Raw genomic sequence first — 19,455 nt, 5'->3', positions numbered from 1 at the left:
GGTCAGTCAGTGCTGTCACTGCGGGCTCCGATCCAAAGCCATTAGCTGGGGGAACATCCCGACTTTACCCTGCGCGCCCCACACACACACACACACACACACACACACACACACACACACACCCACACACACACACACACACACACACACAAAACTCGTGAAGACACTCGCCTCACAAACACACTTTTAGTACAACTGCTGTACACTCAGAAGAGAAAAGAGGGTAGGCCTAATGTACAGAAAGTACGTACGTACGCGTACACACACCCACACACACACACACACACCCACACCCACACACACACACACACACACACACGCAATGCGACATTAATTGGTGTGTTTATAGACTGAGGTATATTATTATCCAGTTCCTGGAGGCTTTTATCTGCATTAAAGCTCCCAGGAAAGTGATCAGTGTTGGAGCTGAAGCTGGCCAATGTAAGCACCTCTCTCCTCCCGCAGCGAGACACACACACACACACACACACACACACACACACACGCCTGCAGGTCAGTGTGATGTCCTTTTACATCATTTTACAGTTCCTAATGGGATTTCTCTTCACGCTTCCTGAAAAGCTGAAACACTTTAGTTTTCTGTCCATATTCTAATACAAAGGAGAGTCTACTGCACTTTGGTTTATTTTACTATAGGCACGTAATTTTGAGTAAGATAAGGAATTAAATGTTTTATTTAACCACAGCTCTGATTAAAGCTGCAAGCAGCGATGAACAGTCCCTCGCCCCTCCCAGCACGCCGTGGGTTCTGGCGGGATGCCGGTTGCCTGTAACACTTCCTTCGTCCACCATGTGGCTCTAGAGAACATACACTAATTATACATTCTGTTGCTGTTCATCATGTGTAGACCACACCATGAAAATATAATGTAAATCGGATAGTGTTTGTCACATAAGGCTGACGTCTGATGTCTCCAGGTCTGGACTTTTATGGCACACATGAAGTTTCAGGCAGATTGGACAATGTAAAGGGAAGTTACAACAGCTTCCTGTGTTATGGCGAACCCCATAAAATGGCCGCCACACCCACACCGTTCTACAAAACACAAAAGCTTTGCAATTTGGCATTGTGACATAATGTTGACCCAATTTGAGAAGGATCTGTTAAATCCTCTAGGAGGAGTTTCAAATACTCCCATATCTGTAAAGGGCCCAAAATGGCGTGTTGTCACATGACCTATGACTAGGGATGCACCGAATCCACATTTTTGGGGTTCGGCCGAATACCGAGTCCACTGGTTAGGATTCTGCCGAATCAGAAACCAAACACCAAATCCTACTCCCATCCTCAGTTCATGAACACAGTAAACAAGTTTTTAGCCTGTGACTGTCCTTCCTTTGCCGTACCTGAAGTTGCTGCATTTTGGCTGCTGTCTGTAGATTCCTTCATGCACAACTCGTATTCTTTCGGATGTTTCATACCAAGTGTTGTAACAGCGGTGATGTTGTGTATAGTTTAGGGTCCTCGCCACCACGAGATAAATCGGCATTGCAAATTGCAAATGTAGCTGGACTTGAATGGCCTTCTTTTGACTGAAAGTACTGCCAAACTACACTTTTTCTGAGTTCCATTTTCACTTTCTCACAGCCTACCGCATTGAAGGCTCCACCAACGTAAACACCTTCCCGTAATCAACGGCGCCGTCATTACGTCGACCAGCGTAGCGGGCGTAGTGCAAGTGTAGGGGTTCCGAAGCCGAATCCTGGATTCGGTGCATCACTACCTATGACATCATCGTTCGAGCTATTGCAATTTAAGGTGACATCCGCTATAAATAAAATCGGATGTAATTGCAGAAACCCTCTGCTCCTACACCTCTCTGACGCAGGATTAGGCACGACATTCACGACATTCACGCTGTGATTGTCCAGCTGTGTGGAGTTTGAACTTCACTCTCTAGCTCTCTTTTTGTACACAACTTTTTCACTTTACATGTGTTCAACTGAGTGCAACACTATGAATGTCTTCCATGTAAAACTTAGATCGGGCCCAAAAAAATCAAGCTCGACCCTACCCGAGTCCGTGCACATTGTGTCCGAGCCCGGCCCGACACATTAACTGTAATTATGAGCCCAAGCCCGATTTAAACCCAACAATTTTTTAATACGTGGGCCGTTATAACTGACATTCTCAACTACAAAACTGCTGTTAGTTTATTCAGAATGGAATGGATCGCAAATGGATCCGAATGAAGAAACCTCGACCCTAGCTGCTCCCTCAGCTGAATAGTGTGGGTAACAGATCAAGGCAGCAACATAATCAAAGTCCTGGAACCGTATAGGAGACTTTCTGGTCTCGATCACCTAATTAATACTAGCCTTTGCCACGGTCTGCATGCTGACGCACTGGCCGACAACGCACTGGATAGAGGAGAGACCATATCTGCTGCTAAAGGACTCGTGAGATATCTGAAACAATCTGGCCTGGTTGCGCAATTATCAAAGACAGTGCTACAGATGGGGGAGATGCGACGTAGCCCAGTTTACCTCACATTCAAGTCAGTGCAGGACATACACCCAGAGCTACGGGAGAAGCTGGAGATGCATAGCTTGCTCCCCACCCAATTAGGCTAATGAAGTAATGATTAAAAAAACACAAATGCTTGATTAAGGGCCCGGCCCGGCCCGAGGATAGTGGTGGGAAATATTGCATATTCTGCTCTTGCTTTAACAGGTTAGCGTAGCAGATAGCTAACGCAAAATCCATGAAATAAAGACCCAGGAAACCGGATAGAGAGAGGCCTTTAGTAAGGATCTTTCCAATTTTGTAAAACTGTGAAAACATAATAATATGGCATTACAAACTGCCCATATATACATATACATGACTATGCAACTCAAGTCTGACATATAGCTATCCCAAAGGAAAAATTAGCCATTATCATGAGACTTGCAGGACTAGTAAGCATTTAAGTTAACTTTAACATGGAGCTCTATGGAGAAATGCTAATCGCGATTAGCATCTATTAATACAACATACATGTTATGCTAAAACGGACAATACACAAAGACTATATCAAGTAGATATACTTCCTAAAGAAATACTTACAGACTTAGACCTTCAAAAACTACCAAGGCGAAGATAGAAAAGTAACTGCGACATGTCCTCTCAGTAGACCAGAGTCAGAAGCAAAAAAGAAACCAAAGACAAGAGGAGGAGCGACTGTCTGAAAATCTGCACCGTTATCTCCATATTTAAACCATTAATGCGTCTCCTACCTCGTTATGACAGCCAGCTCTTTAGCCTGCCTTCGACTGGAGCTATTCAGGTCAGATATAGTCTCGCATTGCCAAAACCTTCCTCCACAGCGCTGCGGAGGACTGGACTGGACACCATGCTTTTAAAAAGACATGCAGATACCTTAATTGAGCCAATAACAAATCAATGAGCTGGGTGTGCCCCAGGGTTCCATCTTAGGACCTCTCTTGTTTAGCTTATACGGAGCCACGGTGCTGCTGCAAAATATCCTCGGGAAGGAACTTGTTTTGGTTGAACATGTGTACATTCGTTTTTTTTCATTGTTTTTGTCGCATTGTAGACACTTCTCCTAACGTTTTGTCACTTTTTTTCTTTCTTTTTTTTTCGAGGGAGGACAGTCTCGTCTTTTTACATTCATCGTAAACTTGCAACTGCATCATTCTTAACATACCTACCAACCCTTGAATTTAATGCTGTGCACCTAACGCAGCCCAGGTGTATAATTTAGGGTGAGGAAAGCTGTTATCACATACATAAATTGTTGGTTACATCATAATGGCAGACTGCACATTGCCAGAGGGTTTTAAATCTATGGAGTCCTCTTTTAGTGTTTTAGTGTTGACCTGCAGAAGTAATAATATAATAGTGAGAATAAATGTAGATGTCTTCCCTGTAATGGAACGATATTCAAGTGACGATGTGAGAACGTACAAATAGGTTTCTGCAATCAGTGAGACTTTCTATCATTCACAAACACTAATATTGTTTTCTGGCATTGCTTTTGCATACATTGCTCCCCTGCTTATTGAAATGAGAAAGGATCTGTGTGTGTGTGTGTGTGTGTGTGTGTGTGTTTTTTATTTGGTATTTGGTTTTTACACACAGAGAATGTGCTTGGGACGATAAAACTATTATGAACAGTGTTTTCAAGGACGGTGAAAACAAATTGAGAACATGGACGACAGTTTGGACGGTTCATTAGTTCAAGAGATCAGGGAGTGTGTGTCCAGCCTGGAGCCACACACACACACACACACACACACACACACACGCACGCACACACACACACACACAAAACACGTGAACACACTCGCCTCACAAACACACACACTTTGTTTAGTACCGCTATACACTCAGAAGAGAAAAGAGGGTAGGCCTAATGTACAGAAAGTACACACACACACACACACACACACTTTGTTTAGTACAACCGCTGTACACTCAGAAGAGAAGAGAGGGTAACGTTTTCACCAGTTAATAGCCTAACTACATCACATCTTTTTAAATCCCCCACACACAGAGTAAACTATTAAATCAATAGCATGTTTCTGTCTGGCATTAAGTTGTTTTAAATTTCACTAAAAGCTCCGTGTACGTTTCAAATCAAATTAACTGGCGTAACGGTGGCTCGCTGCTGGATATAAATTAAATCAATGCAATAATTAAGTTAGGCTCTGACTTTCTTCTATGCATCTGTTTAGGAAAAGCTGCAAAGCATCGAGTGGGTTTTACAAAAAAAATTCAGTTCAGCCCAGATCTTTAATAAGAAACGTTCAGGATGTCGAAAATCTGTCACCCTAATTTAACTAGAGCAGCAGCAGATAGAGACGCTGGCAGACTGAAGGGGTTTTGTCTGAAATGGATGCAGCTGAAGCCTCGTTATACAACAACACAGTCTGTGTGCTCTTCATAAATACGGACTAAATTTCTTACATTCCCGAATGCAGCAGCTCCAGAGCTGGAATGTGACTGGAAGTCATTTCTTTCAGTCCAGACACCAGATGCATACAATTATGTAGATTTACAAGAAAAGACAAAGACAGAAATATATACACACAGATTTATAAAGCCATGCGTACACATAGTTTGGTTTTTATGAATCTCATTTATTTGTATCGTGGATGCAGGCTTGTCTCCAAAAAATAATGGTCCAATACAACTATAAGCTGTATTCTCAATTACGTTTCAAGGGAAATGTATTTTTCCCTTCTGGATTACGTTGGTTTTAGTCTTGCTTTGCCAGATCTTCCACCACAGCTCTGCTTAGGAAGGTCTGGCTAGTCAACATAGCATTCTGGGATGGGAGAATAACGTGCTCTGGTTTATTGGCATTTCTTTAAACTAGGGCTGTCAGCATTAACGCGTTAATCACGATGCGATTAAGAGCCGCCGCGATGCGATACATTTTTTTTTAAATCGCATTAATCGCAGAAATTCAGAGAAATTAAAAGAAATGAATCGTTTGACAGCCCTGTTTAGGAGTTACTAAACACTATATTGACTCTAGTAAGGTACTTGGAGGAATTGTGCAATAATGACAGATTCACACATTTTTCTTTTGTTTACAGTAAATAAATAATTACAAATCTTAAAATCAAGTTCATGAAGTAACTTTCTTTACATTCATTTGATTCCCAATCAAGATCCACTGGTAAGAATTGCTTTCAATTGTTAATATGGACTTAAAAACTGTTCTGAAATGCAAAATAATAGAATTTTAATCGTGATAAAATATGCGATTAATCGCGATTAACTATAGAACTTCAGCGATTCAAAAAAAATTAATCGTTTGACAGCCCTGCTTTAAACCAATCACAATCGTCTTGGGCGGTGCTAAGCGCCGGACGGAGCCACGGTGCCTCTGCAAAATAGCCACTGGAAGGAACTTGTTTTGGTGCAACATGTGTACGTTCAGAAGTAGTTTTAGTTATGCAACAGAAAACTCAGATTGGACAGATAGTCTAGCTAGCTGTCTGGATTTACTGGGGGGACAACGACGATGACTTATTTTCGTAACAACACGCTGTTGGATGCTGTCCTCCTCTCCTACTTCAATGCCTAACAAATCTATATCTCTCTCTCTCTCTCCCTGACCCTGTCTTTCACTGGTTGAAGCCTGAAAATATTGTAAACAAATTAATAGCATGACTAATGACACTGGTCAGACTGTTCAGCTCTGTTTCAGACTGATACCTCCGGTTCAGGCTGGTCCTCATCCTCAACACGTGCCTTTTTCAGTCACGGAAAATATTTTTCAATACTCATCTGGACTGAAGCAGCAAACATTCAGTGTAAGAGTAAAAAAAATGACATAACATTATTTATAATACGTTTATTTGATTCACAGCTGCTACATATAGTGTTCTGACCTCGACAACCCAACTGCATTTTACCACAAACCTGCGACTAGTTAACTTCCTAAAGCAGGCGCAATCGCTTGTTTGCTACGAGTCGGGTCGGGACTCCAACATTAACACACTGACAACATTGTATTCTGAATATAAAATAATTTTATAGCACTTTTTAACGTGTGATTGTGTAAAGGTGTTCACGAGATAGATACCAACCTTTCGTGAACTAGTGAATTTCGCCAGCCGTTTTCTCTCCTTTATGGAGACAGACGCTATGTGCACGGTGGGAGGGGCTGTGTGTGTGTGTGTGTGTGTGTGTGTGTGTGTGTGTGTGTGTGAGCGAGACGCAAAAGAATAACGAAACGCAATGTGCGGCGGCTGGTGTTGATAGTGCGCCACACATTAGTCTATGTGTGAGAAACACTGCAGTATACCCACTAAGAAAGCTCCAGGATTTCCATATACCCACTTTAAAATGCCCAATGACACACAACAACATACTTTCCATTATATTTTTGATATATTTTGAATTGTCATCTGTGTTTTCCTTCGCATAGGGTAAATAAAGGTAATTTTCACTGTAAGTTAGTGCATAAAAGTCTATCAGATTGCAGGAAATTAAGTCTGTGACGCTCAAAATTTCCGTGGGGGAGGACACCCAGGCCCCCCACTTTGATATGTCCAGTCCGATCCATATATTTATATAGTACACTATACCCGCTAAAATACATTAGATTACACCATTGAGGAAGCTATGATAGCATGATGTCTGACCTATTTCTTCCCAGCGATGTTGCCTCCCTCAAACTGAAGCCCTTTCTTGTTAAAACTGATTATTCAACACCAGAAATGTTTTTGCTGGCGTCCCCGCTCGAGCTCAGTAGCTAATTAAAAGCAGTCATTGTTTGTTAGTTTGTTAGTTTTAGTGTCTTTTGTCTCTAATGACCCCCTTGAAAAATTCAATTCAATTTTATTTATAGTATCAAATCATAACAAGAGTTATCTCGAGACACTTTACAGATAGAGTAGGTCTAGACCAAACTCTGTAGTTTACGAAGCCCCAACTATTACAGTGGTTGCCTCAAGAGCAAGCATTAGCAGTAGCTATAGCGACAGTGGCGAGGAAAAACTCCCTTTTTTGTTAGGAAGAAACCTCGGACAGACCCAGACTCTTGGTAGGCGGTGTCTGACGGCACCAGTTGGGGGAGTGGTGAATGGTGGCAATAATAGTCATAATAAAGATAGTGGAACAGTGATCACAATGGTAGTCGTAGTAGTTCATGTCATAGTAGGGTACAGCAGGGCGTTACGGGGTGTAGTGTGGCACAGCAGCCTGGGTGGACGCGGTTGGACACTGCGGGGAATCGCAGAGCGTAGCAGGGTGCAGTAAGTCCATAGCGTCAGCTGCACCCAGGACCCCGGTGTTGGTGCCACCCAATTCCAAGGTGATGTTCTGGGTGAAGAAGAAGCAAAGGGACTCCGGGGAGAAAACTCCCCAGAGCTAGGTTAGTAACAGGCATTTCTGGGACTAAGATGCCCACAAATGGAGAAAAAATATAAAGAGAGAAGAGGGAGTAGCTCATTGTGTCCTTGGAAGGAGCTTCCCACAGCAGTCTAGAGTTATAATAGCATAACTAAGAGAGGCAGGCTAAAAAATGAGATGATTTCCTCTCCAGAGGTCCATCCTTAACCCTCCTGGAAAGCGTGCTGGAAAGATTGTGGCTGACCCCTCCCACCCCGGACACAAGCTCTTTGAGCCACTCCCCTCTGGCAGGACGATGAGGTCCATCAGGACCAAAACCTCACGCCACATAAACAGTTTTTTCCCCTCCGCCACTAGCCTTCTAAACAAGGCCCGGAAACCATCCTGACTCTCCCCACACCCCACCTCTGGCTCCTCATGCCACTGTACCTACTCTGCTGTAGCATTCCTTTTTACTACTGTTTAACTTATTTTACTATTTATTTAAATTTATTTTATCGTTATTAATACATACTGTGTGTATATGTTTATACTTATATTGTTTATATTCTTTTTATCCTTCTTATATTTGAATGTGTGACATGCTCCAACAACACCATGACAAATTCCTTGTATGTGCAACGTACTTGGCAATAAAGCCCTTTCTGATTCTGATTCCTGGTGTCCTCGGGTCAAATTTGACCCGTTTACAAAAACTTTCTATATCAGAACTATACAACTGCTACGAAAGAACGTTGAAAAAAGTGACAAATTTTGGAAAAAGTTACAAAAACGCAGGAAAAAAAAAACAAAACAAAAAAAAAAAAGACAAAAACTGTTTTTTTTTTTCTTTTTTTAAACGCTGAAAAAGGGTTAGGGTTACACAAAAAAAAAAAAAAAAAAAAATTCGGAAAAAGTCACAAAAAAACAGCGCCAAAGGTGACAAAAACTTGTTTAAAAAAAGTGACCACAAAATTGGAAAAGAAGTGAGAAAAAAAATATCGGAAAAAGCGACAAAAAACTAGTAAAAAAATTGACATAAATAATTAAATAAACATAATTAAAAAAAAAAAAAACGCCAAAAAAAGTGACAAAAAAATTTGAATAAAATTGTCAAAAACGTTGATAAAAGTGTAGAAAAAGAGCAATAAAATGTTGAAATTCCGACCCAGAAAAACACAAAGTTGCACGGTCGACAGGAAGACAAAACGAGGGTTAAACCCATAACAACGCCACAGCTTGTGAATCTGGAGCTATGACAGAAAACGACTTTGCAGCTTTCAGTCGGTCTCTGCTTTCTACATCTCGAGCGTTTCTGTCTCACGACAATGGGGTTGAAAGTCCACCGTCAGATGCCTCGGCTATCACGGAGTTATTTGCCCTCTTAACTGAATTTGGGGCAGTTTTTCTCTGGCTGTGCAGAAACAATCTCGTCCATTCATGTGCCTGCTTCCCCCCCCGTCTCATTTCCACACGCAAAAAGACTGAAAAACACGGCTTGACCGTGCAAACAGACCATCTTATTGGACAACGCACAGATTTGTATGTGCTTGTCTTGATATTATGTCTTATTTGTATATTTGTATTTTTGTATATTATGTTGATATGTGTATGTATGTATATATATAGTTGTCTCTATTGTACAGTATGTGTATATATGCATTACTATTTGCCTACTGAATATTTACTACATGTCTATTTGTTGAATGTATAGAGAGTTAACAACTACCAAAGTCAAATTCCTTATGTATGTAAGTATACTTGGCCAATTAAACGGATTCTGATTTCAAATTGGAAACCAACATATCGAGACACTGAGAAGAACAAATGTGTGGGGAAAACAGTTTTCGTCTTTAACTCTTTAAAGTTATATTTGTATTAGAACGGCTAAACATGCATTTACAGTTGATGTTTTTAACAGATTATTTAAGACTGACGTATTCAAACTTAGATTTTCCTGGAAGACCATTTTCTTGCGAGAGAAAGAAATCATTCAGTGGTCGTTTTTAATGCCCATGGCTCCCAATTTAAAGTCAATGAAATAGTTGTTCCAAGTCTTCTCATGATTCCCGAGAAGGAAGTTGAAAATTTTCTGCTTCTCGTTTTTTTAATGAGCAGATATCATCATTGACCTTAATCCCAGCTGCAGGCCTGCCGGCTCTCGAACAGACGCAGCGCTTTCATTAACTGGATCACCAGCAGAGAGAGAAAAAACACGCGCACACACACACACAGTACAATATTTAGTATATTTAATATAATTGAGTATAACTGGATCACCAACACAGCGCACACACACACACACTCTTTCTCACTGAGACGTATTGAGTATAAAGTAGCATAAACTGGAAAAGTAAAGTATAAGTAACTCAAAACGCTGCAGTGTGTAGCCTTTGTATTCAAAACTAAATACTGTCTGAATTAGAAGCAAAAACGTATTTCTTTTCAGAATTTGGATTCCACATTTGTTCTGTCAAACAGAGGAAAGGGAAGTGACTGTGTGTTGATGAAGCTTGGAAATGTAAGCAGACAAGAATTATACAATACGACAATTTATATAAGTTCTGTTCTGCAAAATGTTCAGTGCCAATGTTTTTATTTTATTTCTACAAGATCTGTGCACAGCAACACCAGTTTGTTAAGGTTCAGGAAAGATTATGGAGGATTTAAAGGTGCAGTAGGTAAGCCTTATAAAACTAACTTTCTGTCATATTTGCTAAAACTGACCCTATGTTCCAGTAGAACTACATGAAGCAGGTCATTTAGAAAAAATCTGGCTCCTCTGGCACCTCCTACAGCCTGTAATGTGATTTGCAAAAACCCACAGCTCCCTGTTCAGATGCACCAATCAGGGCCAGGGGGGGGGGTGTCTAACTGCGTGTTAATCACTGCTCATGCACACGCATTCATGGACCTTTTTCACAGCAGACATTTGGACTTGTCATAGTAGGAAAAGCTGAAATTGATAACCTTAACGATGGCTCGATTCCATCAAGTGTCCCAGTGAGCTATTTCAGTGAGTCAGCACGCACAACACCAGGGCCTCTCCTAAGTGGAACGCAGCCATCATTAATGGTTTTCAATACACCTGTGCTTTTCCTACTATGACATGTCAACATGTCTGCCGTGAAAAAAGTCTATTCTCCCTTGTGGGGGGAGGGGCTTATGATACCGTTTTGGGCTTTAGCGGAAAGGTGGGAGGGACTGAGAAGTTGTTGATGTTAAATTTTTTTGGCTAAGTCCTGGATCTTCACAATCCTACCTACGGCACCTTTAAAAAAAAAAAAAAAAAAACATTAATCGTCAGTCTATATTGAACCCCAGTTCTGCACGGGAAAGACATAAAGTTGATTGAAAGTTATGCATGTATTAATTAAAAGTCCCTCATTCTTGTATGCATTTCCATTGAGACTTCTGAAAAAGGATTCTCGTGTCACATTCAGACCAAACAAACAAACGCAAAACAGACAAAATGATCCAGAAGATACAAATGTTGCATACAATTCATTTTATTTGTTATCTTCAAAGACGTGTACAAAAGCAGGAACATTGGATTGGATGTGATATCTCTTTTTTTAAACATTAAACAATGATCAAGTAAAAGTAAAAGTTTTAGATGGCAGTTGACTTGTACAAAGTTCCCTTTTCAAACCTCTTAAAGGCTTAAAACCCACACACAGAAATAAAACGGATAGAAAGGCCATTGGACTGTTTGCCATGGTCATTTGATTGGTGCACAACAAAATGGCAATTGTTGTTAGTTGTCATAGTGACAATATGCGTCTGTTGTGCCGTAAACTGTGTCGCAGCTCGCTGGCTCACAGTGGGTCAGCTGACCGCTAACGTTAGACCCAGCAGCAGTGGGTCAGCGGACCGCTAACGTTAGACCCAGCGGCAGTGGGTCAGCGGACCGCTAACGTTAGACCCAGCGGCAGCGGGTCAGCGGACCGCTAACGTTAGACCCAGCGGCAGCGGGTCAGCGGACCGCTAACGTTAGACCCAGCGGCAGTGGGTCAGCGGACCGCTAACGTTAGACGCAGCGGCAGTGGGTTAGCGGAATGCTAACGTTAGACTCAGCGGCAGTGGGTCAGCAGACCGCTAACATTAGTGGTAGTCAATGACTCATTGACTAACGAAATCTCAGTTGACTAAGACTGAAACGACAGATTAATCGACTAATCGATTAGAAGGAGGCCACCCATACGGTACTTACAGCTGTGACATAATGTTGGTTAACTAAAACTCTTCAGTCACTTAAAACACTAAATAATAAAGAAGGCAGCACCTTTTTTTCAGCTGGAACGTGACATTGTTGACACGGCAAGTGGACGGTCAAAGTATAAGTATCAAGTATCAATCAGCCAGAGACCGCATTCAGAAACAAATAGAAATCATTACACACTTCTCATTTCAGATGCTGTTTGCTTCTCATGTTTTAGCCCATTTAACTGTTGTCCTATATCAGAAATTTGGGTTTCTTTCAACCAAATTTTCAAAGAAAAGTAACGTGGATGGTTCCCTACAATGCTCTTCACAAGTAAAATAAGTGATCAGTTCCCTACTTTCATTGTATTTGGTTGTTTTATTCAATTTAATAGCATTTAGAGAGAAATAAATTGATAAAAGGATGTTGAAAAAGGTGACAAAAATGTCAAAAAAAAGCTTCAAAAACGTAAAAAGTGACCAAAACTGGGTGCCTGGGTGATCTAGTGGTAGAGCGAGCGGCCATATAAAGAGGCTCAGTCCTTGACGCAGAAGTTGCGGGCTCAATTCCGACCTGCGGCACTTTCCTGCATGTCATTCCCCCTCACTCTCTCTCCCCTTTCATTTCTAAGCTGTCCTGTCACTAAAGGCCTAAATGCCAAAAAAAAAAAATCTGTCAAAAGCGACAAAAGTGTCCAAAAAAAAATACGACCGAAACGTTCAAAAAAAAGTTTTTATTTTAAATTTTGACCCAGAAAAACAAAAAGTTGCTTGATGTATGACGTGAAGACAACAAAAGGGTTAAATAAGCATCAGATGTACTTCACGTACTTCTACACAAGAGCCAGCGTGACATAAATTCCTAAATTCCTTCTAAACACAGAAATGCTTCTGTGTCTTCGAGGCGTGAAACCAGCTGCAAATAATCCATCATGTGTTTATTTCGGTCACAGTGAGAGTATTGTTGTTGTTGTTTTTTTTGGAGAAGCAGTACATACTTTTCATCTGATCTGAATCTAAATCTAATCTGCTCTTCAAATCTAACTGCTAAATTTCATTCATTAATTTGCATCATCACCGCATGCCGACAACACAACTCAAACCACATTAAATAGAGACAGGATCTTGGCTGTGGAAGGTTATTTCTCTGCAGAACTGATTTTTTTTGGAGAAATGAACAGAAAGTTATGACTGCCCGAGAAGAAAAAGGTAACCCGCATTCATACACACTTTTGATTGTTTAGACAAATACAGTATGTGATTTGTAGTTAACAGGCTAAAACATAGAAAACAAAACAGATATAAATGTTAACGTCAATACATTTCCCTTCTCTTCTTGCAAAACAATCTTTGAGTTATAAATTCAATATATCACGGTGTAATAAGGCTGTTAGTGATCAATATTAAAAGGAACACGCCGACTTATTGGGACTTTAGCTTATTCACCGTAACCCCCAGAGTTAGACAAGTCCATACATACCCTTCTCATCTCCGTGCGTGTTGTAACGCTGTCTGACGCCCCCAGCATTAGCTTAGCCTAGCCCAGATCATGCAGGTAACTGGTTCCAACTAGCCTACTGCTCCCAATAAGTGACAAAATAAGGCCAACATTTTCCTGTTTACATGTTGTGATTTGTAGAGTCACGGGGTGTGCAAATAATGCCATGACCACCAGTCATGTTCGCTACTAACTAGCTATTCACATTGGTTTTGTTGACGGAAGTAACTGTGCTTTTCGGTGTTGCGCTAATCACTCCGCCCAAGTAGCAGAAGTAGCAGTGCCTCCACTTTCTGAGAATATAGTTCCCACTTAGTATACGGTTAGAAGATGGCTGTGTCTCATGTGACCTTGTTATTTGTACACCCTGTGACTCTACAAATCACAACATGTAAATAGGAACATGTTTGCATTATATTGTCACTTATTGGGAGCAGTAGGCTAGATGGAGCCAGTTACCTGCATGATCTGTGCTAAGCTAATGCTGGGGCCGTCAGACAGCGTTACAGCACGCACGGAGATGAGAAGGGTATGTATGGACTTGTCTAACTCTGGGGGTTACGGTGAATAAGCTAAAGTCCCAATAAGTCGGCGTGTTCCTTTAAGTACAAAATACTTCATAATTTTGACATGAATGCAGTCAATCCAGGTACTCCCTACAGTCATGTCGGTAAAAACATAAAGCTAGCTTGTTAGCGGCATCCTTAACATTAGCGTTAGCTACATTAGCACAGATACAAGTTTAAAGATATTTAAAGATAACAACCGCTAATGTCATAACTATCAGGACTCTGCTTCTTTAAATCTTTTTATACAAAAACGTGAGTCAAAGTTTTCTGGACTGTTGATTTTATCTCCCCACAGCTGACCTATATTTCCGTTTATAGTGGCGGCGCCCTCAGTGGCCAAGTAGTTATTACGGGAGCAAAGCAGGAAATAAGGTGACAAAGTAGAAGAACATAGATACAATCCCTTATAATTTCATATCTGGCTTTCGGACTTTTCGGCCCCATCAATGTTTAGACGATAAACAGCCCTATTTTAACGATCTAAGCACCTGGCGCAGGTGCGTTTAGGGTGTGTACGAATCCACTTTTTGCTAGTTTAACGGCGGAATAATAATTTAACGGGTGCATGGTTCAAAAGGGTTGTACTTAGTGTCTTCATTAATTCATAGGTGTGTTTCGGGCGTAACATGCAATCAACCAATCAGAGATCATCTCCCATTCCCTTTAAAAGCCAGGCGCGTTTGGACCTTGGAGCATTGCTATTATGATGGAGGATTTGCACCGTAATATTTTTATTTGTAATCTTCTGCATGTGTGTGTGCTGCTGTGCCTCCCTGTGTGTGTAACAAGCATAGTGTGTGCGCGCTGTGCACGAGTCTAGGAGCATTTTACTAATTTGCTGTTAAAATAATGAAATGCTGCGTTATTGACTTTAGACCAGGTTTTTGTTGGTCAATGGCGCGATCACTTCCCACTGCCTCAATACGCAATACGCCCAGAACGCACCTGAACACATCTTCTTGTAAGACCAGCCTGCCAATGGGCCACAGATGGGTGCAGGTGCATTTGCTATTTAAACAACGCGGGCGGTGGACAGGAAATTGACAACTGCGTTGGTCTTAAACTAGCAAAGACACTTGCGTCGGTCTTTGCGCTGCGCCGGGTGCTAGATAGGGCCCTATGATTTCATTGTTGTTTGGCCTGGCTCAGGTTAAACTCTTTTTGAAACATGAACAAACACAGAGAATAAACACCACCGAACTTTCTTTAATTATCCCGTTTGACAGTCAGTCATAAACGGGAAAAAAACATAAATAAAACTACTTTAAAGTAGATTTTCTTTGGGGCTAAATTACGTGCAAGATAGGGCCCTATATACTTTATTTTATTTGACAGACTTTTAACAAACTGTCTAAATACTTCTATTATTAATTCTCAAAACGCATCCAACTTTCATTTCCTGCAACGTGTGCACACGTATGCGTTATATTTCCTGTGCTAACTAGCTAACAGTTTTAGCCTAGCCGCTGCTGTGGGAGCCGTTTTACCTCTTCGGTTTTCCCCAAAATGCAACTACTTAACAGTCATTCAAATCCCAACCAACCAAATCAGATTTGAACTTTGAACTAAACGAGTGTGTGGACATTTAACCAGCTGATGCTACAATAACGTAGCATCGGTGTGCTCAAAAAGGCAGTTTACGAATGCTTTCATTGACCAAAACTCTCATACATAGATACATTGTTACATATTACAACTTCCCGTTACTTCACAAACATCCTGCTACAATATAGTTACATAATTTCTTTCTTTAAGGCATGGACTCTGGAATATACTTTCCAACCAGTAGTTCCAAGTAGGAGACAAAGACATATTTAAAATCAAAGATCGTGTCAACACGGTTTTAACTTATTGGACGGCAGTATTGAGGATTAAAGGGTAATTTCGTTTTTTTCATACGAGTTCCTATTTCCTTATGTTTATGTGTGTAAGTGACTGATAGGAACAACAATCTTTGACATTGGTCCAGTATTAAGTGTGAACGCTGTAACCGGCAGCCACAGATCGGACTGCAATGTAACCCTACGGGGCAAATGTGCATCGTCAACACACAAAAACATAGGAAGATAGGGTCCAAGTTGAACAAAAACAGTACTTACCCTTTAAATAAACTAAAACTGAAAGCTGGAAATGACTGGGACAAGAAACATTAAAGACTGAGATTCAAACGTAACATGATTTGGTGTTGTCCCGTGGTAGAATTATAGGCATTAATGCCCAGTGTCCTGCTTCCAGGAGTGTAGAAATATTATGCAAACGGCTAAATAAATCACAACTCACTATCGAAACAGTCTCATCTTTAGCTGCCGACAAACAATCAGACATTTTATTTTTTTTTTAAGGTTTGCAACACGTGAATCTCATGTGGCTCAAACAGCGAATATTTGGAGAAGTTTGCATCCAGTGTTTGATTATAAAGAAGTTTAATCCAAACCAGTTAGATGTGGCCAACGTGGATCTGTCATTTTGTCTTTTAGTGAAAAAGCATGGTAGTTGTTTTGTTGTGTTTTTTTTGTTGGTTAAATTACTAATTTCAAAAGCTAAGGCCCCTGACACACCAACCCGACAGCCGACCGTCAAGAGGAAAGGCAGTCGGACTGACTGCCTCCCCGAGTTGGTCAAAAAAGTGCCTCAGAACACACGGAAGCGACGCCGACTTGTGTGTACGTTCTGCACATGCGCAAGACGTAATACGTCTCCATAACATCAGGTGGCGCTAATCTGTATTGTCGCCTAAAAATGAAAACCGGCAGCCAATTCTGGTCTGGCTGCTCCCGGATTTTACAACCGAGCATAATGGCCGCTCATTCAGAATACGATCTCATATTGTACTAAAATAGTTCACCGAAACGTGTTTCTGAAAACATTTTAAGAGAGAAATAGGCCGTGCAGTTGCTGAATCTGTCTTCATTTCAGATCAACAAAAGGTCAGTTTGAAAGATTTTTGTCAGATTTTGAGAGGCTGTTGTACGCTAACATACCGTAAGTGCACTGATTCGCTAGTCAAGGGCTAGAACTCCACCAATCAGATTGGTCATTGAGTCCAACTGCCCACCCTCTGACCCAGCCAAGGCAGGTCGGCCAAAATTAAAGCCGACGGCTCCTCAGATTGACGACGTCACGGAACACACCGAACAGACTCGAGTCACCGACCTCGCCAGACTGTCCCACGGCCGATTATCAGGTTGGTGTGTCCGGGCCCTAAGGAGGAACTTTCTTCCTCAAGTCTTAACCTTTTAAAGAAAACAAAACCAGTGATGGGAGTCATTTTTCAGCTGTTCCCAATACAAATCGTACAAACGTATTTTTTTTCTTGATTCTGACGCAGTAATCTGCCTCTTTTTTAGAGATACTGACACCCAATTTTTTAGAAAAGTTCAGGGTGAAATGTAAACAGGACAGCGAGCCAGTGGAATTGTCTCACTTTTCTGGCAAAATATGTTTGTGTTTTAAGAAAGAAACAAATAAACTTAAAGGTTGAATTATGTGACTTTTTTGATATTGCAACCCCTAAATCATGGATGGCAGTTAAACAGTACGCAGCCTGAGTTTAAGGAGTTCATTTTGAATGAATAATGATGGAAACGAACCATGCAAAAAGAGATTGCGGATGTCTTATTATCCTGCTTTTTCATCCTGCATTCCCTGCAGATTTCTGTGATGTTTGAGCGTCCGGCACTGAAATGTGAATGAAACCGTTACATGTCGAGTTGTACACCTCCGTTCCATTGAGATTGATGAAAAAGTGCTGTTGTCCAAACTCTGTCCATGGGCGTCTCTGGGTGGTCTTCAGGTAGGCGGCGGCCCGTTGACGTACCTCAGTGCCAGGTGGAAGGTACGAGGCATCCTGCCGCTGCGCTGACACGGCGGCTCCAGGATGGCCCAGATCAGACAGGCCAGGAGAGCCAGCGCGGCGGCCAGGAGGAGGCAGAGGAGGGCTGGGGAGAGCAGGGAGGACGGGACCCTGCTGCTGGACGTCTCACTGTGGAGGAGAGAGAGGTGGAGGTGTTAAAGGAGAAATCCGGCCGATTTTGACCATTTCCTGCAACAACTGAATTCCCACGGGACTAGAGCTAGCCTTCAGTAACGCTATTACTGTGCAAGCCAGAGGCATCATTTGGACAGTTTCCATGTAGTGACATAGTCACTGATATGGTCATAACCACTACAGTGCTCAATTACCTATTTTTGAGGGGGAAATAAACTTAAAGTTTTCGTCGCGAGAGCATGACCTCCATGATCGACTCTTCTGGGCTTTCGGTGAAGTGACCGTTGGAAGGTAGGTGACAGTACAAACTTCGAATTTAAACGGTTTCTTCACAATGTCTGAGTTGAAAACGCATCTTGTTGTCACGTAAGGGCCCTGTTCATCTTGCACAGAAATTGTAATACTACCATACTATTTAGTATGCCAATAAAAAATCTGGTATGTCCCAATCAGTGGTGGAATGTAACTAAGTACATTTACTCCAGTACTGTACTTAAGTACAAACGGTGAGGTACTTGTACTTTACTTGAGTCTTTTCTTTTCATGCCACTTTCTACTTCTACTCCGCTACATTTCAGAGAGAAATATTGTACGTAGCTGACTGTGTTTTTTCTCTACAAGTCTTCTCTTCGTGAACATAAAGGACACTGTTGTGCTTATCTCTGTGGTTTATGAAATATTCTGCGCTCTGCGTCTGTTATCGCTCCATCTGCGCACCAACTCTTTTCTCACCTTTGTTCGGAGAGAAGACGCTCAGCTTCCTCTTCTTCTGCCTGAAAACAGAGAGCTCCTGTTAACCCATGGTGCTTTCAGGCAACATTTCTTACTATCACATTAACACCTTTTAAAGGGTAACTACCATTTTTTTTCAACCTATGTTTCCTATGTTTTTTGTGTCTAAGTGACTGATGGGAACAACAATCTTTGACATTGGTCCAGTATTAAGCGAGATGGCGAAACAAGCTACAATGTAAGTTAAAAGGACGATTGTCCAGCTTGTATTTACCTTCACAAAAGTGCTCGTTTTGCCGCTGACAGACTGAGATTATTATTCTAAGTGTCTGACAACATTATGGAAAGGATCCCTTCAGAGATAGACCTTTAAAACCTCTTTGAGACCTTTCTGTTTAACCAGAAACAGCTCTGAGGTCACTAGCTCTAAACCCACCAGACTCCATTCAAAAATCAATACTTTTAGCGTGTTTAGAGCCAACATATTGTCACATGTAAATCTGTAAACTATGTTCATTTCAACCAAAACTAGAGTTGTGATGGTTAGAAAAGTGGAAAGACGACCCAAAACGGCTTTTAATAGTTTTATTTTCTTTCTGTCGACTTTGAATTAAGTGTATTTTACGATGCTTAAATTACTCTTTATTTACAT

General features: G+C 41.3%; 1 protein-coding gene and 2 long non-coding RNA genes across 4 annotated transcripts in view; 1 reads left to right on the top strand and 2 right to left on the bottom strand.

Annotated features, from left to right (window-relative positions):
* Positions 1–2,463, bottom strand: part of LOC116053136 — a 20,217-nt gene extending 17,754 nt beyond the window's left edge. Inside the window, exon 1 of the long non-coding RNA XR_004105751.2 lies at positions 2,384–2,463. This is a non-coding gene — a long non-coding RNA (uncharacterized LOC116053136). The remainder of the gene's footprint in view (positions 1–2,383) is intronic.
* The window catches only part of LOC116053135, a 22,148-nt gene continuing 4,201 nt past the window's right edge, over positions 1,509–19,455 (top strand). Inside the window, exons 1-2 of the long non-coding RNA XR_004105750.2 lie at positions 1,509–1,708; positions 16,521–16,526. This is a non-coding gene — a long non-coding RNA (uncharacterized LOC116053135). The remainder of the gene's footprint in view (positions 1,709–16,520; positions 16,527–19,455) is intronic.
* si:ch211-137a8.2 (uncharacterized protein LOC777613 homolog) overlaps positions 17,066–19,455 on the bottom strand; it is a 63,180-nt gene continuing 60,790 nt past the window's right edge. Inside the window, exons 12-13 of one of the 2 annotated variants that reach the window (XM_035995849.1) lie at positions 18,804–18,844; positions 17,066–18,065 (exon numbers count right to left, since the gene is read on the bottom strand). In XM_035995849.1, the coding sequence (XP_035851742.1) occupies positions 17,873–18,065; positions 18,804–18,844 (234 nt within the window). In that variant the 3' untranslated portion in view covers positions 17,066–17,872. The remainder of the gene's footprint in view (positions 18,066–18,803; positions 18,845–19,455) is intronic. The other variant, XM_035995848.1, reaches the window with a different exon arrangement.

Source organism: Sander lucioperca, chromosome 20 (genome assembly GCF_008315115.2).
Source record: "Sander lucioperca isolate FBNREF2018 chromosome 20, SLUC_FBN_1.2, whole genome shotgun sequence".
NCBI lineage: Eukaryota > Metazoa > Chordata > Actinopteri > Perciformes > Percidae > Sander > Sander lucioperca.
The sequence above is the reverse complement of the archived record's forward strand: the minus strand, read 5'-3'. Positions and strand labels throughout refer to the sequence as shown.